General features: G+C 43.0%; 6 protein-coding genes across 7 annotated transcripts; 2 read left to right on the top strand and 4 right to left on the bottom strand.

Annotated features, from left to right (window-relative positions):
* Positions 1–1,185: 1,185 nt before the first annotated feature.
* Positions 1,186–2,772, bottom strand: LOC116805854. Its single transcript, XM_032740695.2, has 2 exons — positions 2,716–2,772; positions 1,186–2,505 (listed from the first exon to the last, which is right to left on the bottom strand). Exons 1-2 carry the CDS (start codon positions 2,770–2,772, stop codon positions 1,186–1,188), a joined length of 1,377 nt encoding a protein of 458 aa, XP_032596586.2.
* Positions 2,773–8,670: 5,898 nt separating this feature from the next.
* Positions 8,671–25,175, top strand: LOC6568125 (progestin and adipoQ receptor family member 4). 2 transcript variants are annotated; one of them, XM_032740797.2, is made up of 8 exons: positions 8,671–9,120; positions 9,604–10,478; positions 20,016–20,231; positions 22,588–22,691; positions 23,187–23,324; positions 23,408–23,416; positions 23,629–23,769; positions 23,839–25,175. In XM_032740797.2, the coding sequence occupies exons 2-8, from the start codon at positions 9,677–9,679 to the stop codon at positions 23,929–23,931; spliced, it is 1,503 nt and encodes a 500-aa protein (XP_032596688.2). In that variant the 5' UTR covers positions 8,671–9,120; positions 9,604–9,676; the 3' UTR covers positions 23,932–25,175. The 2 variants fall into 2 exon arrangements, with proteins under 2 accessions (XP_032596688.2, XP_032596689.2); XM_032740798.2 differs by lacking the exon at positions 23,408–23,416.
* Positions 11,045–13,671, bottom strand: LOC6567404 (neprilysin-4). Its single transcript, XM_043215234.1, has one exon. It carries the CDS (start codon positions 13,642–13,644, stop codon positions 11,515–11,517), a length of 2,130 nt encoding a protein of 709 aa, XP_043071169.1. The 5' UTR covers positions 13,645–13,671; the 3' UTR covers positions 11,045–11,514.
* Positions 15,375–17,479, top strand: LOC116805867 (endothelin-converting enzyme homolog). The gene has a single exon (XM_032740796.2). It carries the CDS (start codon positions 15,390–15,392, stop codon positions 17,430–17,432), a length of 2,043 nt encoding a protein of 680 aa, XP_032596687.2. The 5' UTR covers positions 15,375–15,389; the 3' UTR covers positions 17,433–17,479.
* Positions 17,486–19,683, bottom strand: LOC6568127 (neprilysin-4). The gene has a single exon (XM_001994916.2). The coding sequence runs from the start codon at positions 19,648–19,650 to the stop codon at positions 17,569–17,571; it is 2,082 nt and encodes a 693-aa protein (XP_001994952.1). The 5' UTR covers positions 19,651–19,683; the 3' UTR covers positions 17,486–17,568.
* Positions 20,306–22,449, bottom strand: LOC6568128 (neprilysin-1). Its single transcript, XM_001994917.3, has one exon. The coding sequence runs from the start codon at positions 22,432–22,434 to the stop codon at positions 20,380–20,382; it is 2,055 nt and encodes a 684-aa protein (XP_001994953.1). The 5' UTR covers positions 22,435–22,449; the 3' UTR covers positions 20,306–20,379.
* Positions 25,176–25,316: the final 141 nt, after the last annotated feature.

Below are 25,316 nucleotides of genomic sequence, written 5' to 3'. Positions count from 1 at the left end.
CCATCGGTGGCGGGGGTAAAACGAAACAGTGAAAACATAGCGACCTGGGACGAGCGCTGACATAATTGCAGGCCAAATATTTGAAATGCGAGTCAACAACACAAAAGGATTATAGTCCCAAGTAACGAAAGCAGTTCAAGAACATTTTTGTTTACTATTTGATTTAGAAATATATTCCAATATTTATCTAAACTTCAACTGAAATATAATAGGAGAGTATGTAAAGAATATTTAAAAATCTTTTTTTCATTATGAACTAGATAAATATTACTTGAATGATGCTAAGCCTCATAAACAGTTTGCCTAATTTGAGAATGTTAGACTGAATGATGAATGAATTAATATAATCAGAAATTAATTCAGAGAGAACAATTTATATGGTATGCTAATCGCTGTAGCACCCAATTTTCAACAGTCAGTTCTTTGGCACCGATTTGATATTGTTTTCTGAGAATGTTTTCGACAAAATGTTGATATCATATTCAATCTTTTATGTGGTTGAATTGGGAGAATATATGATAAAAATACTTGCCAGAACCCATGTATATGGCAACTATATATAATATATAACAGTTCTGAAGCAAGCTTTATGTAAATCACATTTCTCTTCAATTTCGTGAAAGAAATATTTAAATAGGAAATAAAGCATAAAATCAACAAAAATTGCTGCAACCCTTACAACATAGAGAGGGTTCTCAGCATATGATCGACTAGCTACGAATTTCGTTTGGTAATGAGGCCACCGAAAATTGAAGTGAACAAACCGATCGTTGAAGTGTGCCACTCCAGGCAGAGACTCGTGGAAGGCCAAGAGCTGCGCCGGCGGCACGTAGAACATTAAAACGCTTTTAAGCACTGGCCAAAACGTACCGTTCAAAAGCGGCGCTTAGTTTGCTTAATGAGCTGAGCGACGTTCCTTAAGTATTATAAGTAGGGGCGGCAGGCTTGACCAAATTTGGCATATAGAGAGATCTTGAACGGACCGAAACCGTAGAATGAACGACGCGCTGTTGTCAACAAATGTGAGGAACGACTTAAGTTTTAAGTGCTGACAGAACGCTTAGTCAGCAGCAGCAAGAACCAGCCAGCCACTGGTACTTGAGTCTACCTATCTATCTTCTGTTTCCGCATGCTAAAGCTGAAGTTTATGCTGCTGTTGCTGCCGGTGATGATTTTAAGAGATACTTACTTATACTCACACGTCGTGGACCCCAAGTGCTCGGACCGACGTCGCGTTTGCTGCTGTTGATGTCTACTATGCCTGAGATTGCTATTGTTATTGCTGCAGTTGTTGTTGCTGTCAGCGGCAGCTGGCAACAATACGCGGTCGGGATAGAGCGGCTTGGGTGCCCACGATGCTGCGGCCACATAAATGTCCGTTCGAGGCGTTTGCGGTTCGGGTGTGCCCGCCGCATAGCTGTAGTAACCATCCTCGGGCTCATCCACCACCGAGAGTCGATGCTTCGTCATCGTTGTCGTTGTATTTTTCGCATCATCGCTATAGAGGTACTCGTGCATGGAGCGCGCATATTTGGCGCTCTTGCGTCGCTGCTGGGCTGGAGTGGAGTGGAGTGGAGCAGCACCATTGTGACTAGTAGTGGGGGATCGATGGCACAGCTCGTTGTGATCGGGCGAGGCGCGTATCCAGGAGCTGGCCGGCACATATTGTCGCTGCTGCTTGTGGCTGTGCACCACCTTCGAGAAGTCCACATAGAGGGCCTCATCTGTGGCCGGTTTGCGCTGGAACTCATCGTCATCTTCGTCGTGGGGTGTTGTGGTTTGCGCACCCACCGAACTGTAGAAACTGTAATTGCTTGAGGATTGCGAATAGGATCGATTGCGGTGGCCATAGAACTCATCCTCAAAGGGCAGTCCTTGTGGAAACTTCTTGGAGAAGGCCTTCTTCAATTTCGGCGAATCATGCGAATCGCTCGAGCCCGTCGATGAGCCACCGCCCTCAGCTGGCGCGGCACGCTGTCTGAGACTAAGCTTGGGCGTTGCCGGCAGCTGTCGTCGCTGCGCCAACGGTGTGGCTTTCCCAGCTATGAGATCATTGGGTTGCTTACGCTGTTGCTGCTGTGGCGGCAACGGCGCTGGATAATTCTTGCTGGAGCGCTGTGCATTCCGCGTTGTCGTCGTCGCCGGACAGTTCTCCTTGGCGCAACGGCCATTTGTGGCCTGATATGCGCGTTTCTGTGAAGGATTAGCAGCCGGCGCTTGATGTGTTCCCGTTGCCGGATTCTGTTTCCTAGATTGCAGCAGCTGATTTGCAGGTGGCGCTGGTGCTCGAGGTTTGCCATAACGAGAGCTGGTTGCGTTGTTGGCACATGTGTTCTCAATGCGCCTAATTAGTTTGGGTGTTAATGGTTTAACGTTCCGTTGTTGCTGCTGCTGATGTGGCGACAAGTGTGTGTCTGGCAATCTGTGACGATTGCTGCTGCAGTAGCTGCTGCGCCAGGGCTGCTGTCGAGTAAAACCGTTCGAAACGCCCTGCTGCTGCTGCTGCTGATTGAGCGAGGACGATGATGATGAGCAGGTGGAGCTCGAGGCTGCATTGGGTTTTCCATTGCTGTTGCCAGCTGTTGCTGCAGTCCTTGTTGCTGTTGCTGTTCTTGCTGTTGTTCTATTGGCACCATTGCTACTTAGGGGTTGTCCAGCGTTGCCACTTGTGTTGTTGTTGTTGCTATTGTTGTAGCCACAACTGCCACGAGGCACTCGAAAGGAGCTATACGGACGGAAGCCGTTAGCATATTGCTGTCCCACGATGGGCATTTTGTTAGCTTGTTCGTTTTGCTTGTTGTCGTCGTTGTTGTTAATACAAATCGTTGTTGTTTCTTTTTGCCGCTGCTGTTTCTGGCATTGACAAACGTTGATATTATTGTTGTTGGCGTTAAAATTTAAACGTTTGAATCTCATTTACTTTAAACGCGAGCGCGAAATTTTAATTCTGTTCGTCTATTTTTCTTTATCTTTGTATCTGCAACATTATTAAGATGCCGCAATTTATTTCAATTGAATTCTCAATGCTGTGCACACACACACACAAGCTAAGCCGCCAAACCCAAACCCAAACCCCTCCCGTACCGTCCAACTATTAACTCATTTCATTTCAATAAATTATCGGGCAGTTTTTTTTCTTTTTGTTTTCTGTGTAATTAACACGTTCTCATTGGCTTATGAATTTTGTTCGTGTCAGTTAGTTTAGAGCGCAACCTGCCACCCCACCACACCCCAATCACCCCGTCGAGCACAATTGCTGAGCTGTGCCCCACGATTGCATTTGTGCGACTTCTTGGCTTGGCCGCATTTGTTGCTGCTGTTTTGTTGCACACATGTCAACCAACGTTGCAAAAATTTAATTAGCTGTGAAACTAACCCTGAACCTAGCCGCGATTTTGCCTATCCACTAAACGCGTCAGCAGAAAACACAAAAAAACCAACAAATATAACAAATCCAATTGACAAGTTCATTGATAGGACGACGACAACGTCAAGACCAACCAGTTTCTTTGGCTTTATGGCTTTATGCAACTTATAAAACTTTGGTAGAAAGTGGCAAGCGCAGCAAGCTACAGCTATATACAACAGGTCCTCTCCACCGAGACCAGTTTTCACAATTTTTACTCTTTTATTTATTTTTTTTCACCTGATTCGAGAAAAGGAAACGCAAACGGGTCAACAAAAGTTGAACCAACTGACAACTTGTTGCGGCAGCTACAGCTACAGCTGCTGCCGTCTGCTGCTGTTTTGGTTGTTGTTAACTTGGCTAATGACTCAAGTGACGACAGCAAACGAACCGTGAGTAATGCAAAGAGAGTTCGTTCGAAATCGGAAATGCGTGGAAATCCCTTTTGCAACCAGTCACTATCAACATGTCCGCTTACGATAAGACCAACAACAATACATAATCAGTATATTTTTTAGTACGTATTTATTTGGTTGGCGTCTAAACGCCGTCTTCGTCTTATCTTATCGAAACGCTAGTCAACCCAACCAAGTGTGTTTGGCATACAGCATTGAAAAAAATTATGAATTTATATATTCTCATTATGAATTAGAAATTGCTCAACGATAAACAAGAAACACGTTGTTCATTTACAGGATGCATTAAACAAGAGTTGTTATTGTTGTTTTTGTTCTTGCTGTTGTTGTTGTAGCTAATTCAATATGCACTAAACACACACACTCATATTGCACACTTGACAGCTGCATTTGTTGAAAATTATAAACACACTATTTTGTATTCTATTTTTTACATTTCTTTCATAAAGGCGCACTTGGTTGTCGTTTGTTTGTTGTATTTATTGTTGCTGCTAATGTTGAGGCTGCACGGCGGCGTCGTCCGAAGCCAGCACCTCCATTCGCTTGCAAGTTGTCGTTGCGACTGAGCTTTCGTGCGACAAGTCCGCAGCGAACAAGTGTCGGTTGTCGCGGTTGCTTGCTCGCTGCTAAGACATCGACGCCGTCGGCGCTGCTGCGCACACATTTCCAGTTTACAGTTTGATCTTGCCCAACGGCAGTCAAGTCAAATCGCCGCATGCTGAATTCGCCGCGGCGCGTACACTGTGCGTGTGCGCCCAATTGACAGCTCGCACACACACTCGCACAGAATGAATACATTTAAACAATTGAAATTGTAAATATATTTAAACAATCAACAGCAAAAATTCAATAAATAGCGGAAATGCTGCAGCAACGTTTTGACACTTGAATATAATTTATATACCCTGTAACCCAAAATGGGCAAGACAGTGTATAATTTAGTAGTCCAAAAAACGTGAAGAAAAAATCTTTAATTTTCCTCAGTATTCATATTCTTGGAATGAATATAGCTTTCTTTGTCTTTGTGAACAAAATAAAGTATTTCAGATACTTACTCATATATCCATAAAATATAAATAAACAGTAAACGCAGCGATTAAACTTTTTTTGTTCCTTAAAATTTTTGGTTGTCATGTTTTTTAAAAACGATATACTGAATTCAATATTGATACCCCTATAATATTAAAAATGTTTGGGATGATTTATGCCATCTTAAACGGAATTTCAGTTTTTAATTATCTGCTAAATGGTTGGCAATTTCTTTTAATATTTAGACAGTAGTTGTTTTCCGTCGGGCTTTTTTTTCTTTGATTATTGGTTAGCTGCTTTTTTTGTTGATACTTCCGCGTTGCAAGGTGTCGGATGAGTAATGAGGCAAATGAGACAAGCCGCCGCTTGAGCAATTAATCTGGTGGTACTGGTAAACACTTGGCAAGCGGGTTTTTATTGCAAAATGAAAAGGTTAATAAACAAGGCGACTGTTGCGCATGAATTCCAGAAGTTTACGACAAAGAAAGCGACACTGCTGCTGCTGCTGTTAGTGGCAAATAAAATTGCAAAACGCGACACTGATTGAGCCAAACTCAGCCAAGATATGTCAACGGGGGGGAGCAGACAGCAGATGCTGCGGCCGTGGTTGAGGCCATGCCTAAAAAGGCCAGGCCAAGTTTATAAAATAAAAAAAACAATAACAATAATAAATGCGACAACGTCGCGCCTCAATTGTCGCTGTCTGCGTTGATTTGAGTAATATGCAAATATGTTTTAAATACGCAAGCAAATAAATTAAATCAACTGCAACAAGCAAGGAAATGCAACGGGGCAGGACTCACTGACGCCTACACACTGATCAGATGAGATGCCAGAGCTGAAGCGGGTTAATTACAGTTGGCAGCTGGCAGTTGGCACAAAGAAATCGCAATCACTACATAAATCTACAGTAAGCTGACTAAGGAGACTGCCTGCGAATGACTCGCCTGCCACCAATCTCAACTTGTGACACTTACAGGAACGAACAAACGAGCCGATTTCACCTGCCTTATATGGCCCAAAATGTTACTGGGACTACTTGGCTTGGCTGCTGCGCGCATTTTACTGCCGCATTGGCAAATTAAAGAAAATTCCATTTAAAAGCCATTGCTCAGCAATGTAAAGTCGACAGGAGACACTGCGTAGGCAGGACACCAGATCTCTCTCGATGATGATACATATAACAATACAAAGCGAAATTCCCATTTGGGTTTTCTTTGTCTACTCTTTCCAAATCATTCAAACATCAGTATCTTAACATATTCATAAGACTAAAGTTCATTGTGTGAACAGCTTACATAAGATTTAGTTCATATCAATTTGGATTTATACCTATTGCTGTTAATCGTTTTGTGAAAACAAAGTTGTTCAGCTTGCAGCAGTCCATAACAGAGACAAATTTAAATTTTAACAATACGAAATAATTTAAGAATTCAATTTGATTTCAGATACAATCGTTTGCTCAACTACATTTTGCTTATAAAATAGTAAAACAGTCATTCAGTAATTAGGAAATGCTATAGATAACGCAAAGAAATTGTTGAATTTTGTGTTACTCACGTCGGCTCCTTGGATATATGGGATGTGTTTGCATCAATCTCATGCCTCCGACGCTTTGCTGCGGATCTGGTTTGATGTGTTTTGGTTATGCGCGGACTATTTATAGAGAACAAAATTTCACCGTTATAATAATGCAAGAAAATAATGAGAGTGAGTTGTTCTTGTGGGCACAAATGCATATGCATCAATATTCATTGAGCAATACTTGCCCCGGGAGGCATATGCATATGCACACACACACACACACACATATACGTATAAAGGCATATGTGTATATTGTATAAGAAAATAAAACTTACGGCGAAGGCGCTTCAGCTAAGGGTGGCGATAGATCACCAGTATCTAGTCGTCTACGTTTGTCTCGTGTGCCGGCTGAGGAGCGATCCCTCGAGTGATGGCGTCGCCTAGTTCGTGGCATCTGTAAATTCACATAAAAATCCTTTTATATATATGCATATATATTTCTCACATATGACAAATATTTGTTTGTACAAACACACACACACACACACACACACACACACGCCGACACACAAAAATACGCTGTGCCTACGTCACACGCTCAGTTCAGGTGAAGAGCTAAGATATTTGCTTAAACCTCAGTCAAAGGTGAGTATCACTGTCCGTGTGTGTATGTGCATGTGTGTCTGTGTGTGTGAGTCTGTTTCAATTGCAATGTGATGCACGTGTGTAAGTGTATATTTGATGTGTGTGTGGGCTTTACTTTTGCCTGTACTTTGAGCAAAGAGGAGCAGAGGGAACATGCTGAGCATACCTTTAACGCTTGATTTTCAGTTCAGTTTTTTTTTTTCGATTATGAAGCACACTAAACTTGTGCTGCTGTTGCAGCAAAAAACAAAAAGCAGCGCGAAAATTGATTTTTGTATGTATTTGTATTTTGTTGTTGCTGGCTCCACAAAGCGTCAGTCGAATTTACGCAGCTGCCTGTTTTGCTTGTAGGACACTTTTGGCACGCATGTGTTAAATGCAGAGTCACAATTACAGACACTAGCTTAATTTTAAACTGTTCTTTTGGCTCAAAAGTACTTAAAATCCCTTTAATGTTAAGATTTTCTTTTTGTGAAAATCGTGTTTTTTCTACACATATTTCACGTCACTTTCATTAAATTCACCACGTCTGCTGAGTGCTGCCATCTTGTCGTAGCAAATTATCGAGCTGCCAACTTGCTAAAAAAAAAAAAACAATTCCAGCCAAACGATAAAATTGTTTATATATATAGCATATGACATATATGCTTATCAGGCGGGATTTGTTTGAATGTGCATATATATATTTGCATGTACGATAACTTTAAGTATTCTTTTTAGTTGACTGCATTTGTAAAAAAATTATGCTGAGATGTGGCAACATCTCAAACAGCAGCAGCTGTTTGTCTCTGTTTTACTGGGTTGAGTTTTTTCTAAGCAGTGCGGATATCGCCTGAGCCAGCAGCAGGTAGCCGCAACGGCTTTCAGACACGCCGATACACACAAGCACAGAACACACGCACACACATGCGCACATGTTTATTATGCTTTCTCAGATATGGCGAAAGAAAATCACAGATTTCATAGTGTTTTGTGCTTGTAATTATCTTACCACTTCCTCTTTTTGCGTGTGTGTTGTTGTTGTTGATATCGGTGGCGCTGGTAGTGCTAAAAGCGGCAATCGAGTCGAATATAAGCGACTCCACAGTCCACCAATTACCCGATTTAGCAAATGCCAAGTATATGTGTTTTGTGAGGTTTTCGAGGTCATTAGTGGTAGGCAAATTGCACTAGATCCCTTTATTGTTTAATTACTGTACTTTTTGGCGCTATTTACCGTTAATTGTGACTGTTTGGCGCAGGCATCTTAATAACATTTTACAAATGTTTGACATAATTATAAATGCTCGGTTCTAACGAATTGTAAATTTGTTTATGGAACGACGAAGCACAGCAAGTTGAGTTGTAACTGATACGTTTAGAAAAAAATTGAATTACAAGCAAGCCAAGCGGGTCAGCAGCTGACGTACTCTGCTTCTTGTCGCACAATGTTGCCACATAAATGCCTGACTACGACCAGTGTTGGTAAGTCATTGTACTCAATTGTGTAGTTGCCACACCGTTGGGTTTTGAAAACTCATCAGCTGTCATGTTGTGTGCGCGCGCGCGCTTTTTTGCTTGTTGGCGCCCAACGAAAATACTGGCTATTCAATTGCATAACAATGCTCTGTATAACGGTATCGTTATCGTGCCTCGCATCCTCAGTCAGATATTGACGTGCTTACGCCAACGTGCGCTGCAACGCCTGCCTCCCGCCTTGTAGTGTGCTCCGTGTCCGCAAAATTAGGAAAATTGAACTATAAATTATTCACGAAGAAATCAACACTTGCGCGCGTCAATAATGGCTAAATAATTAATTGCGGGCTTTTGCGGAGCGGAATGCGGCGTCTACGTCAGAACCGTTGTAACCACAAACATAGTCAAAGTTCATAGCAGCAGCTTCTAAAGTTATCCAAAACGTGTTCACACCGCCCCCCAGCCACCCAACCACCCTATTCGCTTCCACAAAAATAAAAAATATATTTATATATATACATATAATATATCACAACGAAGTTTTTTGCTGCCGCATGCAATTAAGTTTTTTTCTTGCTTCTTGGCCATTTTGTTGCCTTGCTAAATTGCACCGTACAACAGAGTTAACAATTGCGAATGTCAGAAGTAAGTATAGCTTATCGATTTTTACTCAAGCGGCATAGGCCTGGCCTCTGCCAAGTCGCGTGATTCACAATAAATATTTCACTTTCGGCTAACCTAACAAAAACTGGCCTCTGCCTCCTAAAAAAGACACTCACCCGCACATACATTTGTCTATATTGTGTGTGTATGTATTTATGTGTGTGTGTGTGGTCGAAATACACTCGCAATCCTTTTTTGGGTCACGAGGCATCGCGTGTATGTGTGTGTGTGTGTGTGTGTTGACATTGTCCTGGTCTCATTTTTCGTACGTAAGCACGTGCTTTTTCGGCACAGGACAAACGAGGCGTATACGTAACACATAAAAGGTCGATTGTGTACGTGCGTGTGTGTGTGCGTGTGAGTGCTAGTATGTGTGTGTGTATGCATGTGTGTATGTTGGGGGCAAGCATTTTTATAGCATTGCGCCCTGGTTTATAATTCATGACTTGTGACTTTTGATTTCAGTTGCTGTTGCCGCCAATTTAAGTGTCTCCCGCCCCCAGTCTCCCCCAACTAGTGTGCGCTTATCCTTAAGGAGATGGACACTGCTGCCGCCGCTGCCGCTGCCGTTGTCGTTGATCTGAGCGCCGAGGCCGCCAAATCGACGGCCAGCAAGCTAATCAGCAAGTCCAAGCTAAAGCCGCTGCCACAGCCGTTAACGTACGCCGCAGCCGCTGTTGTTGCTGCAACTGCAACAAGCGCTGACATTGCCAACTGTCTGGGCAGCAACGTGGAGTCCATGCTGGCAACGCCGCCACCAACGCCGGCGCGCACATTGCACGGCGTGCACGGCAACTGCAATGAGACGGTGGACGGCATCAATATCAACATCACCAGCTCCAACTCCAGCGACTCACATGCGATGAACCTGCTCAAGGATGCTGCTGGTGGGGATTCCGGGCATTCAGAGTGTATATTAGCACCAGCATTAGAGCCATTGATTTCCACAACAACATTAACGTCTTCCACGAACGCTTCCACAACGCCAACGTCTGCCTTGCTTACAGCACCATTAACAGCAACAACAACCGCAACAACAACGACATCAACTGCAACAACAACAACAATAAATGCACTAACAACAGCAACGGGAATTGCAGCTGGAACTGCTGCATCAGCAGCAACAACAACAACCACGACTGGCACGAATGGCTCGAGCGGCACAACAGGAAGGAGCACAGTGACCGAATTGGATGAGCTTCTCCACTGGCAGGATATGCCAAAATATTTACAATTTAATCCATATGTCCTCAAGGGTTACCGTCCGCTGCAGACATTCAAGGGCTGCCTGCTCAGTCTCTTCTATTGGCACAACGAGACCATCAACATACTGACGCACGGTGAGTGTTTCCAAATCCGCCAATTTCTTCCTCTCTTCGCCATTTCGGTTGCTTATTTCTGTTTATCGATCCGTTTCAATGGCATTAACAATCACGTTCAAAGCCAAGTGCAAGCGCATCTATGCATGCGCGTCTTATGCCCATAAATAGTTTTGTTTGTTTCGACCTTTGCTACGCCACAAATAGGGGTGGGTTCGGGGAGGAAAGGCATTTCTAAATTTGACTTATGTGTGTCTGTGTGTGTGAGACATTCCATTGCAAATTGTGTTGTCTTTGAACTTATAGTCAAAGGAATTAACTAGAACAATGTTTGAATAACTTAGTCCCATCGAAAGGTGATGCAGTAAAACAACATGACTTAAAGTCCAAATGATTAAATGACAATGAAATAAATGTTCTGCTAAATGTACATTTTGAAAGTTGTTATTAGAAAGTAATTAAACAGTTAAGAAGTACACTTTGATCATTGTTGTTGAATGATATTAGAAATTGCCAACACAATGATGATATAGATTTTAAAAAATATTGAAGATGAATGTGTTGTTAAATATGTTGACAAACGTAAATATGTTTTCGAAGATAACGTATATTTTCAGTTGTTTGTTCCTATAGGGATGTATGACATAATGTTATTGGTATGACAGTTAACTAGCTGAGCAGTTACTGCTATAAGTTGTAATATTTATATACTCTCGACAAATTGTACTTTTTGACCATTTCATGCGATAACTTTGTCAAAACAGAACCGATTTTCATAAGCTCTAGAGAAACACTGCCTCTTTATTTGGAGCCCAAATTGTTGGTTGAAATTCGTCTTCCCCTTAGGAACAAAAAAGCCGTGAATACTGTCTACCAGGATACAAAAAACCAATTTTTATATTTTGACAAATGTGTTCCGAAAGCTTATTAAAAAGAAAACATTAAGCCTAATTATGCATGTTATTGAAAATTTGTTTATCACAGAGACAATAAACGTGTATCTATTATTTTGTCTATAAAAATAAGTGTATCAGAGCATCCATTCGAAGAGAAAAAGTTAATATATCATACATTTCCTTGGGGGATTCATGCGCGTGCCAACTGCACACTGGAACTCTTTGGCGAATTCACCGAAATTCGAGAGAGGCCCGATCACACGGAATTCGCCGGGCATATGAAGGTCCGTGGATACCTGTAGATGGCGTACACGTGGATGGGCATCATTGCACCAGATTTGTGCATAGCTAATGAAGAACAGCTGCATTTTGGTGTAGTTTAGTGTGGGCAGCTTCTCCCGCAGTAGCTGCTTCCGCCCCTCCACCGTCCGCTCCTGGGCGTCCTGCAGGTCGCTGTAAGCGGCATAGGCCAATCGCATGCCCCCATTATCCGCAATGTTCTCCGATTGTGCCGTCGTCTTGGGCAGCCGGATGCCGTGGTATGTGTATTTACTGTATTGATTCGTAAAGCAACGCTGTCGGTCCACAAAATTGCTTTCGGACTGTGCGTCCCACCAGTCATTCACATTCCCACGTGCATCAAACTTTCGACCGGAATCGTCAAAGCCGTGTATTAGCTCATGGCCAATTAGCGAGGCTAGCGTGCCAAACTTGATGGCATTGGGATAGCTGCCGGCCCAGAGATAATATGGTTGCAGCAATGACACCGGCACCCTAATAGTATTCTCCACCAAAATGTTTGCCGGCGTATAGCTAAGTAGATCACCCGCTTCCAGAGGTTTGACTGGTTGGTGCAACAGCTCTCGCTCCTGCCTGGCACCCAGTATGCGTGTCTGGCGCAGATTCTCTATAAAGTCATCAACATGCAGCTGCAGACCAGCGAAGTCCTCGGTCAGATCCTCATCCGCATGCGAGTTCACTTGCAGCGTCATCGCATCCAGTTTATTAATCGCCGCTTCGCGCGTCCGACGACTTATCCACTTTAGAGATTGATCCGATTGCAGTTTCTGCTTAAAGGTGGACTTAAGCTGGCCCCAAATGAGATCAATATCTGATGCAGTGACGTTGTTATTATAGCGCCGATAGATCATGTTGTCCAAATTCTTGGCGAAATATTTCTTGGTAATTAAGATGCATTTGTCCTGCCGGCTGGCATGAGTTGTGCCCGGATCCATGGCAAACTCGTCAATTAAACGATAGAATATATAGTTAGCCACAATACCTGGCGATGTACGCTTCATCACATTGATCACATTGCGTTGATAATTCGAATTAAAGTCATACACAGAGTCCGTAACCTGCTCCCCCAACGATATGTTGACCAGTCGCTCCACATTCAAATGCGGTGCATATTCTCGCTGCATTTGCGCAACGGTTTTCAGCTGCGAAATATCACTGATGCTGAGGCCATCGCCCTCATTGATCAACCCCTTGGCTAGCTGCACCTCAAAGTCCATCAGTTCGGTGGCTGTGGGAAGTGCCATTTTCATATCCATGCCCAGAAATGTGACCAGCTTTTTGGCCACACTGATCGTATAGGCCATGCGATAGCTGGCAGTGTGATTATCGAGATACATGTTGCGCGACTCGAGCACAAACTCTTGCTCGCCAATGTACACCACGTTCACCTCGTTGTTGGCAAAGTCCTTGGTCACCTCGACGCCCATAATGATGACGAGGCCATAGCGATATGCAATCCGTGCCACAGTTTCCAGCCAATCAAAGTTCGACATATGCCACGATTCACCCTCCAGTGCCGGCATTGCACCGAATTCAGCGATTATGTCCCTCATCTTTTGCTGATAACTTGCGTCCACCTGGCGGACCTGCGTGCACGACTTGTAAAAGTTCTTCACCTGCACATCCTCGGCTGTATCCAGGTCACTGTTTTCGCTATTCAGCGTATGCTTCACCTTGCGATCGAATCCATCGGTCAGACGCTCAAACAGACCCGTCGTGTATTGGCCGGGACCAATGGCTGGATTAATGCGCGGCCAATTACCGCAAGCAAAGTCATAGAAATTGAAACATGGATCGACGCTCTCATCCATAAAGTTCGCCATTTCTGCTGCCTTTGCTTGCCGCATCACTTCCTCGATGAGCGTCGCGTCCAGCTTACTGTCGGCTATATAATCAGCACTGCTCGGCGCTGTCCGAACACTTGGGGTCAGAATCAGCATCAGAGCGTTGAATGATAGAAACCAAAGTGTGTGACTCACTTGGATTCGCATCGTAAGCGTTGCGACGGCGGTGTTTCTTATTGTGTTCATAACTGATGACTGAGCGGTACTCGCAACATTTTAACAAAATATAGAGTAGATCTCAGCATGTATATATATGTATATTGCTGATAATTGAGAGCAGAAGAGGCCGACATGCGACCCCATGAGGTTATCTTCATCAATACTACTACTCTCGGCACAACTCAGTCCCACACTCACGAGTTGCGAGTGAAAACAAACAAACAAAATTGCGAGTAATCGACATCTACACAAATAGCGCTGTTTGTTATATGACGTACTACGCACCCACCAACGCCAGCTTGCGATTAAATAATTGAGAAAACCCATAGTTCGAAAGCTAATCTTATTTCGGCATTTCTGAATTTGTTGGCATTTCACAAAATGAGAACGCGCGTACTTTGAGTCATAGTGGGATGAAATCAATTTAATGGTAATTTTAATTTTTTTTATTATTATTATTTAAGTAGCTTACTGTGCTTATAGTTTATTATGTAAGGAACCTTTCACATTTAGTTAGATAAGCTATTCTACTATGAGACTTTTATTCACTACACTTTTCATATATTTTTCCTCAGCATTAAATAAATATTTACTTTGGACTCAGTGTATCATGTTTCCGTCAAAGTTGAATGTCATTTTAGCATGCTTTGAAATTGAACTTTTCATAACAAACAAAAACTGCCTTTACCACAGTTATATAATTATGAATTTTACAAAGTATCGATCCATCTGCTGTCAAACTATCAAGTTGGCAATGCCACAATTGCACGCAATATTATCATTTCGCTGCTCATTTTTTATTTCCTTTTATACCCCCTTGCAATGTCGTGAAATTTGCAAGTCGAAAGATAAGTTTGAATGCGAAAAACTTTTTAGTTTACAAAATTATCATGACCAAACTCACCGAGTATGAAAGTTATACTGTTTCATGCATTAAGATAAATCTATATCAAATGAATATATCAGATAGGAACAATTAGTTGACTTTTTAAATATCGATGTCGGCAGTTTGACTCCAGTCTGCATTTGTTACTTTTCTTTTGTTGGATGAGATTAATTTTAATTTAATAATTTTAATAGCGGTCATTTAGAGTGTAAACATAAATCGCTTGATTGATAAAGTGAAATACTTTGTGGTTGAAGCAGACCGTTACTTAAAAGAAAACTGATTGAATAGCGGTCAATTTGTTAGACAGGAGGAAACGAGAAAACGAAATTTAATTTCCTCCCAAATTCAGCTGCTTGTCAGCTTAAATGAAACTTAATGCACAGTTTTAATATTTCATCAATCTACAAATTTAAAAAGTGGTTTGGTCTTCTGTACTGTATAATTTCCCAACATTTGTCACAGCTTAAGTCAAAGTCTTCCAAAAAATAATTGTTGAAATTCGTAAACATATAAATGAATATAGATACATATCATAACTACATATGTTTTGGAATTCATTTACTTATGCATTCAATTGGCATAAGTGCAATTAACAACTATAGTATAAACACTGCCCACATACAGATATATACATACATATATATATATACATAAATGGCAACGTGAGCTGTGACCTAATCACGTTGCCTTCTCTATGGGCTTTTGTGAGTACTACTTGTTTTCGGATTGAGCATCGGCCCAATGACCAGACAATGGCGATAAGGGAAAACTCAATCGTAGAGCAGAGCAGAGCAGAGCTGATTGAAAGTGCGTTGCGAAAGTCGTCTTTAGTCGTTCGTTAGCCATGAAACGCATGTGGTGGTTCAGTGTGGTGATTGCTCGATGCCTGCTCTGGCTGTGTTGCTGTGTGGTGGATGGTCACTTATTGTCGCAACCGGAGGTGGACACACACATGCAGCTGCAGGAGCAGCTCATATCGGAGCATAACGATAGCGCCTACGTACAGCGCGTCATGCGACTGGCCAAGTCCGCTGAGATGCGCAGCTATATGCGGCCGGATCTAGACGCTTGCGAGGATTTCTATGCCTACAGTTGCGGCAATTGGCCAAAGATTAATCCGGCTAATGCAGCCAAGCCGCGCGAGACCAACTTTCAACAACAACTGGCCAATGGCTATGGGCACAAGCAACAACGGCTTCTGGAGCAACCACAGGATGAGGACAATGATGATGAGGCCGTGCTAAAGATAAAGCAATTCTACGCCAGCTGTCTGCGCTTCCGGCAGACGCCGCATCCACGCTATCGGCAACAGCTGCGGGAGATTGTCGCTGAATTTGGACGTATGCCCGTCTTGGAGCGGCAGGATGAAGAGTGGGATCAGGATGAATTCGATTGGCTCTCGACTGTGGCGCATATAAAGCACAAATATGGACTCAATATTTTGTTGCTCCTGCAGCAGGCACCAAATCCACAAAATAAGACTGAGAGTCGTATTTACGTTGGCCAGCCGCCCAAGCTAATTGTGGAGCCGGATCGTGGTGCGGTTGCTCGGAGGATTGCCAGACAGCTGTCGGAGCATCTGAGTGTGGAGGAGACACTGGCATACAGCACAGCCCAGGAAATTGCCCAGCTGGAAATGCTGTTGGCCAAAGGCATGTCAAGTCTTCCAATTGGTTCGCTTGCTCTTCCACGCTCCACAGTGGAGCTGGCATATGGAGACAAATTTAATCTAACACGATATGTGGAACTGGCACTGCATCGTCCACTGCTGCCCGGGGAGACGCTTTACGAGCATGTGGCCAGCTATCAGAAGCATCTGAAGTCCATCGTAACACAGACGCCGCCTCACGTCCTGGCCAACTATATATTTCAACAATTGCTGCAGAGCTTCTACTACGAGCACTCGTCGTCAGTCGTTGCCCACTGCTTGTCCAGAGCCAGGGAAAACTTTCCGGGGCTACTCAATAATATGGCCTATCGGCATTATGGGGATGCAGCCACCCTCAGTGATATTGACTCCGTCTGGCTGCAAATCAAGCGTAGCTTCCACGACACTCTCGAGAGTTCCACGACAGACTGGTTGTCGATTGCGACGCGGAGTGTTTTACTGGAGCAACTGAATGATACACGCCTCCTGATCAACGGACACGCGAATGTGAATTTTTCAGAGCGTTACAGTCAACTGGAGCTAGAGCCGCAGGAATATCTATTGAATATGCGAACTGTGCTTAGCTATAACACTCAGTTTGCCACGCCATTATTTTCGCCCACTGTGCCCATCTATGATGCCCTCGAGAATGTGGTCATGCTGCCTGTGTCGCTGTTGCAGCCAAACTTTTTATGGTCACGTTTCTATCCCCGGGCCCTGCGCTATGGCAGTCTGGGCACAATTATAGCAAATGAATTGGCCCATATCTTTGATCGCAAATATGGTTGGGATGAAGCATCACTGGCTGAATATAGGAATCGCAAAACCTGCTTCAAGTTTCAATATGAACGATTGCGCATTGATGGTGAATATCTGCCACCCACCGATCTACAGGATGGCAATATAGCGGACAATACGGCCGTTCAACTTGCATATCACGCCTATAGGAACTACTTGGCAAATTTGGCACCATCAGCTTTCAAAACGGAGACTCTGCCACAGCTGAGCCACAGTCTGCAGCAGCTTTTCTTCATCAGCTATGCTCAGCTCTATTGCAACGATGCCAACGAGCAGTTTCGGGATTATCAATCACTCCTTGTAGCTGGAACTCCGAATGCCCTCCGTGTTAATGGAGCACTGGCCAACTTTAAAGCATTTTCCAGTACCTTCAAGTGTGCCAACGAGACGCCTCTAAATCCCAGCCGGAAGTGTCTTATGTATGCCATAAGCTTGAATTAATAATATTTATGTTAATAAAGCTTTCATATCCGAATGGGATTACCTTATGCAACTTTGAACAGGATAAAAATCATATATTTATAGATATATCTATATAATTGCTAGATGCAGAAATTGGTAAGATATTAAAGATGGCTTAGTAAATGCTACACTTAAACTCCGGATCCATGGGCGCCTGCTGCGAACAGTTGAAAACCCAGGAGAACTCTTGGAAATTTGACAACGAGCCGATGACACGATACATGCCCGGAGCATGGTTGTCCACAGTTGCCACAGATGTCTTGAACAACGACTGGACATCGTCGCACCACAGCTGAGCATAGCTCACAAAGAACAACTGTCGATTGGTAAGCTCCAAGCCAGCCATAGTCTCCTGCTCGAGGATTGCCGGCGGCTGTTGTTCCAGCCAGCGCAGATAGGCCTTGTAGGCCAACTTGACGCCAGCATTGTCCGCAATGTTCTCCGATTGCTCTATGCTCTCTGGCAGTCGGGATCCGCCGTATTTGTAGCTGTGATACTGAGCCTGGAAGCACTTGCGTCGCTCTTCGAACTCATAGCGTGACTTGTTGTCCCACCAGGGCGCCAGATTACCATTGGCATCATATTTGTGCCCCTCATCATCGAACCCGTGGGTCATCTCGTGCGCCAGCAAATTACCCAGTGTCGCATACTTCAAGGCCTGTGGATAGTTTTTATCCCAAAAGTAGCGTGGCTGCAGCAATGCCACCGGAATTGTAATGCAGTTCTCCAGTATGTTGTAGGCGGGCGTAAAGCTCAGCACATCGGTGGCCTCCAGCGAGGCAGGTGGATTGTGCAACCGTTGCAGCCTGCGCTTAGCCTCCGCCATCAGCACATGTTGCACATTGCGCACATAGTCCGACCTGTCCACAGTAAAATTACCGTACAGTGTCTCAAAATTCTCATTGTCATAGGCGTTGATTTTGAGCTGCATATTGTCTAGTTTTTCAATAGCCAACTGGCGCGTCTTATTCATCATCCAGTCCAGCTTGTCACCTGCCAGCTCCTTGCGGAATGTGTCCCGTATCTGCTGCCACATGCTGTGCACCTCAGCCTCTGCCTCGGGACTGCGATAGCGTTCATATAAAATATGCTCCGCGAGCTTGCCAAAGATCGTCTTGGTTCGCTCCGTGCACCATGTCTGGATTTTGTTGACCGGCACATCAATGCGAAACTCCGTCATCAGCTGCCACAGCACATAGTTGGCGATGGTGGTTGTGGGCGTTGCTTTGAGTGCTTGTAATGTGTTATTCAAACTGCTTTCAGAGTAAATATATATCTCCTCTGGCACATTATCGGGGCCGAGTATTATGCCCAGAAACTCGCTAATGTTCAAATACTCGGCATATTTCTCCTGTAGTTCAGACACCGTGTATAACGTTAGATCATCTTCCAGGCTAGTTCCCTGAAAACCACCCGTCGATAAATTTCGCTTGAGATCGTTCATTTCTTTTGCGGTCTGTTTAGCCATGTGGGAGCTGATGGAATAGTACTTTTGTAGATCCGATGCAGTGTCCGAATCCTCCATGGTATTAGATAAGTAGATTGTCTGCTGGTTGTCTGGCGGACCCAAGTAGATACGATTCACCGTATGATTCTTAATGTCGGCCATAATATCCACTGCCAAAATGATCTTCTTTCCGTATTTTTGCTGTATACCCGCAATGATGCGCCACCAACTAAATTCCGAAGCTTGCCAACTCTCACCCTTGATCAAGGGCAGTTCGCCGTACTCATTGACGATGCTATGCAGCCCAGAATAATATTCGACTTCTCCCGAATGACCTAACAGACAGGATCGATAAAAGCTCTGCAGTTTCTCCTCCAGATTTGATTTCATCGTTCCATGTTGCAATAGTCGTTGCAAGCGGCGTTCAAATCCCTTCGAGATAAGCTGAAACGTGTCTGTCATTAAGTTCCCGAACAGCTGGGCGGGATTGTGACGATGCCAGTTGCCACAAGCGTAGCTGTAGAAATCGTTGCAGGGGTCAATGTTTGTATTCAGCATGCCTTTCATTTCAGCCATCTTGGAATGTCGTATAATCTGCTTTGCATACTCTGTGGTGAGATCATCGCGAATCGCTTCACTGGCGCCGTCTGCCGCTAATGTCAAAACACTGGTAATCAGCAAACAGAATAGAGGCAGCAGCTGCCGGAGAGATCCGTTCAAGCACCGTCCTGGCATGAATCTCGACATCATTTCAACTGAGCAGCTAAAGTGGCTCTGTCTAGCTTTAACGAAATTAGCTTATCATTTTTTTTTCTTTTTATATACTACCAGCCCGCTGGGGTAGGTCAAACAGTTATCGCTTGTGGCGAGAGCGAGCGCCAGTCGGCGCTGAATATGCTTTAATAGAACAAACTAGCCTTAGCTAAGAGGTATATAGAAACCTGATTATGGCTGCTAGTTGAATAGAGTACACTATATTAAATATAACATAATAGTCAATATACATAGACATTTATTTTGTATATTGGCATCTATATGCTTTAAGTATAATCTAATCGAAAAGTTCTTTGCTGTTGCAACTCTCTTATGCTCATGATATTCATTTGTATTTGCAGCCATACCCATATTTTATATACTGGCCATTGTACCGGGTCTAATGCCATGGGACAGTGGCTATAAGTTCCTTTCGTTTTGTCACGTATTCGGCTCGGTGGCGCCTTGGTGCGGCAGTTTCGTCTATCATCTCTTTATGAACATTGAGAAGGGTGAGAATGTTTACTACAAGCTACTCAAATTGGACATGGTTGGCATCTGGGTGAGCCAGAGCTTCGGTAAGTGAGCGCAATCTATAAATAAACACAGCTCGGAAACGGGAAGCATACAAATATATATATATATACTAAATTGAAGGTTTAGTATACATATTTCAAGTACAAACAGAGCTTATAAGTAGAGCTTCTAATCAATTGAAGGGCATCATCAGAAGATAACGCATTTGTGAATGGGATTCATGTGGTCACCCTGCTGGCAGTTGTAGGCCTGAGCAAATCCATCAGAGTTGGCCATAATAGCATAATCTCTGACCTTGTGGGGTGCATGTGTATCGGTAATGGCAACCCAATGCCGTAACGCGGCCCACAAATCCGAACACCAGATTTGCCCCAGAGATAGGAAGAACAGCTGTTCCGGCGTATGCGACATGAGTGGCAATTTCTCCGCTTCCAGCGACGATCGCTCCAGCCAGCTTAGATATGCGGCATGTGCAATGCGGATGGCCACATTATCCGCTATATTCTCGGCCTGTATCTGCATCTTGGTGAGTCGCTCGCCATTGTAGGTAAACCCACTGAACTGATCCATTAGGCACTGCCTGCGCTGTTCGAACTGCTCCGTTGCGTTGCGATCCCACCAGTCCCGCAGATTTCCTTGGCCATCAAAGGTGCGCGATAGATCATCGAAGCCATGGGCCATCTCGTGGGCCATTGAGAAGCCAACGGTGCCATATTTTAGTGCCATGGGATAGACCTCGTCAAAGAAATAGCGATGCTGCATAAAGCTGGTCGGGATTAACACCCGATTGAAGTCGGCCTCATAAGTTGGCGACAAATTTATCTCGTCATAATAATTCAAGCTTGGCGTCTGTTGCAGACTCTCACGCAGACGCTGCGCCCGCAACTCCAGTATACGTTGCACATTGCCAAAGTAGTCATCTGTGCTGATTACCAATCCGCCATAATAGTTCTCAAATTCCGGCGCCTCCGATCCAAGTATGTGAAAACTCATGGCCTTGAGCTTAGCCAGCGCCTCGTCTCTCGTCTGCTCGCCAAGCCAACTGCTGCTTGGCGAGAGGAGAATGTTGCTAAACGCAACTTTCAGCTCCTGCCACAGCTGACGCATATTGCCGGGTATATCGGGATTCTGTTTCTCCAACGAACGGTACACCATGTGATCCACAAAGTCTTTAAATAGTTTTGTGGTCTGCTTCGCACACACCTCATCCTGTTTATCCTGATTATCAGATAACTCCAGATCGTAATCGGTTATCAATGCTGACAGCATAAAGTTGGCAAGAACACGTTTTGGCGTCTGGGTTAATATCTTCTTGACCTGCCAAAAATAGTTATTGACGTACTCGTACACTGGCAACTGATAGTCGTGCTTCAGCCAGAGTTGGACAAATCGCGTGAGATTCAAGATCGGGCCATAGCTATCGTTCATATCATCCAGCAGGCGCATGCGATTCATCTGATCTGGTGGCAACTCCTCCCGCGGCTCAATTTTGCCGCGTGCCAGCTCCACATTAATTTTGTTTATTTCAGCAGCTGTTTCATGTGCACTTTTCTCACTCAGCCCGAGCAGCTTTCCCAGTTTTTGCTTCAGTACCGCTTGGCTGAAAGCAATGATTTTGCTGCTGGGCAAATCATCCCGTTGGCCCAGATATAGGCGATTGTTCTGACTGTTGACCAGCCCCGGTCGTACCTGGACATTCAGCAGCGTTGCCTTCCCATAACGATTCATCAGACGCGCCATCATTTCAATCGGGTCGAACATGGACTCATTCCAGGCACTGCCCTCCAACGCTGGCAGGCCACCAAACTCTTTGAGTATGCTCAGCAAATGGGGGCGTTGAGTCAACCTAAGTGTTGTTGTGTTCAGGCAGGACTCGTAGAAATACTTGACCCGCGTCTCTGTGGGGCTGTCATTGCTCATCTTTGGCTCCTTGAGCAGCTGGCGCAAGCGACGCTGATAGCCCTCGTTCAGTGTCTGAAATATGTCTTTATTGTACGTTTCCTCTGTGGCCGCATCGATCAGGTTAAATCTACCGCACGCATAGCCATAGAAATCATCGCACGGCGCCACACTCGTATTCATGAAGGATTTCATGCCAGCGGCCTTCGCGTGCCGCATAATCTCATGTGCTAATGGTGTATTGATATTCAGTTCCTCGAATATGGCAGCAGCATAAACCACAGCTGGCACAGCCACCAGCAGCAGCAGCAGCAAGCTGAAGGAAGCGAAAATAGTAGCTCTCATCTTGCGTTGTTTCAATGGCAATAGTCTATTTACAACTGATACTTCGGTTAGCTTCGGTTGATGAGGCTTATTAGTTATTGAGACGAAAATTTCGACTTCGGCTTTGACATCTAATGTCTCCCAAGCAATTATTGCTCTCTTTTTTTGTTTTAGGTGCCTTGCCTTTGGTCACGGCGACAACGCTGTGCTTTCCTCCAATTCTCAAGTGGTTCATCATTATCTCATACTGTCTGCTCTCGCTCTGGGGGCTCTATAAGGTAAGATAGACATGTGTGTTTCTAAAATATTTGTAGAACCTTATCTTAATGTAGACTGTTTAAATTGTATTAAATGTAAATATTGACAAGGTTTTGAGCATACAATTCTTGCTGTCTTTTTGAAGAACATATATTTTTATTTTAAACACTTTGAATTTAATTTTTTTTTTTAATAGTAAGTGTTATTTTATAATCAATATTAAATATAATGTTTTGAATGGAAAGAGTTTTGAATATTAGAATTATGAATATTATGAGACTAATGCATTCTAATTAAAGCAACAGTTGTGTTACATTAACGTAAATCAGTTTAGTTCCATCTCTGCTTTTATTATAATTTTCATTCAGTTTAGCTTTCCAATACCATTACTCAAGTCTGGTATTTGATTTTAACTGCCCTCAATCGTAACGCATCTCTTGCTTTGCAATTCCATCTATTTTTTCATAATTCTCGAATATATTTAGATATTCACACTTGATCCTTGTATTCAACAGGCCTTGACCGCTAGCTCTCCGTGGCAGAGACGCCTTTGCTTTGCGCTACCCTTCGCTATGCGCTCGGTGTTGACCTTTCTGCGCATACGGGGAATGGTTGGCGGCAGTCACATGGCCCTTTCCCATGTCTATCTGCAGGTGCGTATGTCGAGGCATTCCAATTGACTAACTTGCTATTTTTACCAAATATTTTTGGCTGGCCTGTGCGCATACTTACTTAGGTTGAAGTTGTAAGTGATATTTTTCATTTCTCATACCTTTGTACACCTACATATGCATATGGACTAAGTGTAAGACTAGGCCGTATGCAAACAGATATGATATGGTGTTGTACATTGAACACCAACAAATACCAACAGATACCAACAAATACCAAAGCATATCAAAATTGTACCCTCGCTAATGCATGATTCTTCCACTTTATATTGTTGGATCGCTTCAGGATGGTGTTTCTATATTAGGCGGTGCTATCGGCGCTATGCGCATTCCTGAAAAGTGGTTCCCAGGACTTGTTGACTTCTATCTCAACTCGCACAACATTATGCATGTACTGGTCGTTGTGGCTGTCTACTCGATGCATAAGGTGCATTCCATTGCGATATTTAAATACACATAACTTTTGAACTCAGCTTCTTTTTTTTTTCTTGAACAGGCCACAATCAAGGACTTTGAGTGGATGTCCACTCAGACATGTAACTCGATGGTAAATGTCACCGAACATTCGCTTGGCCACTTGGACCTATGACCCGCTTGCTGGCTACTTCTATTTCTGCTCCTCTCACTGCTGTTCCTGCTACGGCCTCAACCAGAGCGTGCCCCAATCAAGTGGAAAAGCAAGGGGCATGCGCATGCTGACTAGACAAAAATGAAAACGTTAACAAAAATGAAAAAAAAATAACAGAAAAATAATACAAATAACAGATAGAAAGCAATGCAAACAAAATGCTTCAATTGCTACTCGAATATACCGTGTATAAAATGAGCGCGTGCTGTAACAGTAACAATAAGAATATAAGTATTTAGTGAATAGTGAAACATATGTACATATATATATGTATAATTAGTACATACTTCGACTGTGGTATTTAGTATTAAGGTAATATGATGATACATACTAATGTATTATTATGGACGCGCTTTCAATTACAACTTCTATGCGCGATTTTCATGCAGAATCTCTGAGTACTATATGAGCGATAATTTCAATGATGTTGATACATATGTACCTCATTATGCTTACAACAACAACAACAACAACAAAAACACAACAAAATAAAAATCTAATTTTCAAATATAACTTTGTACCTCGTCGACTATAAAACGAAAACGAAATTTAAGCAATAAGAGAATAACAAAAACGTACAGTTAATCTACAAATTCTTCCTAGTTGAATTATTAAGATATGAAATTTGTTTATTTGAAATGCTTAGTATTAGATTGAATTGTGAAAAACAAAACTGAGCCACTAATGCGTGTTTTGTGCCATTAGTTAGATGTAACAATTGGACAAGTGTGAACAAAAATCTTCAAGCTAAAACGCTGCTGAATCGAATTAATATAACTTCCTAACGCCTAAGTTTAACCAACTTATCTAGCAAATGATTAAACTCTCCTCAAATTTTATTTGATCAAATTTCCCTAGGTTTTTAAGAGACAGATCTAGAATATAAAAATTATAATACGGCAAAGTATTTTTATCCAAAAGATGGAACAATTATGAATAACTAGCTTTTAGTAGTTTCAATAATTTACACCACGCCCTTTAAAGAGAAAAGCATAAATAACAAATGAAACCAAATCAAACAAATTTAGATGAACAAAAGCAATAAAAACATATTATATTAATGCTTGTAACAAGTTGTAACTATACTGTAAGGAGCAATTATAGCAATAATATTATACATACAATATATATGATTTTCCGAGAAAGTTAATAAACATTACACGCGTATAAAATGAGAATTGAATTAATTACAATTTATATATAAACTAATTTGTTTAAATTGGGGGGAAAAAATAAACATTTCACAGTTAGCATGTTTGAAGCGGGCGCTCTACGACCTTTCCGTTATAATACTAGAAAGCAAAGCGAAAACAGAGTTGAATATTGTGGTATTCATATAAAATATC

The sequence above is a fragment of the Drosophila grimshawi genome, unplaced genomic scaffold (genome assembly GCF_018153295.1).
Source record: "Drosophila grimshawi isolate 15287-2541.00 unplaced genomic scaffold, ASM1815329v1 contig_311, whole genome shotgun sequence".
In the NCBI taxonomy this organism is placed as follows: Eukaryota; Metazoa; Arthropoda; class Insecta; order Diptera; family Drosophilidae; genus Drosophila; species Drosophila grimshawi.
The sequence above is the reverse complement of the archived record's forward strand: the minus strand, read 5'-3'. Positions and strand labels throughout refer to the sequence as shown.

Bases quoted from the DNA above. Each gene is read 5' to 3' on its own strand.
- LOC6567404 (XM_043215234.1), bottom strand. From the start codon at position 13,644: ATGCGAATCCAAGTGAGTCACACACTTTGGTTTCTATCATTCAACGCT.
- LOC6568128 (XM_001994917.3), bottom strand. From the start codon at position 22,434: ATGAGAGCTACTATTTTCGCTTCCTTCAGCTTGCTGCTGCTGCTGCTG.
- LOC116805867 (XM_032740796.2), top strand. From the start codon at position 15,390: ATGAAACGCATGTGGTGGTTCAGTGTGGTGATTGCTCGATGCCTGCTC.
- LOC116805854 (XM_032740695.2), bottom strand. From the start codon at position 2,772: ATGCCCATCGTGGGACAGCAATATGCTAACGGCTTCCGTCCGTATAGC. The intron at 2,506-2,715 runs GTGCCTCGTGGC...TCGCTCAATCAG, and splicing joins GTCCGTATAGCTCCTTTCGA to CAGCAGCAGCAGCAGGGCGT.
- LOC6568127 (XM_001994916.2), bottom strand. From the start codon at position 19,650: ATGATGTCGAGATTCATGCCAGGACGGTGCTTGAACGGATCTCTCCGG.
- LOC6568125 (XM_032740797.2), top strand. From the start codon at position 9,677: ATGGACACTGCTGCCGCCGCTGCCGCTGCCGTTGTCGTTGATCTGAGC. The intron at 22,692-23,186 runs GTAAGATAGACA...TGTATTCAACAG, and splicing joins CGCTCTGGGGGCTCTATAAG to GCCTTGACCGCTAGCTCTCC. The intron at 23,770-23,838 runs GTGCATTCCATT...TTTCTTGAACAG, and splicing joins CTGTCTACTCGATGCATAAG to GCCACAATCAAGGACTTTGA.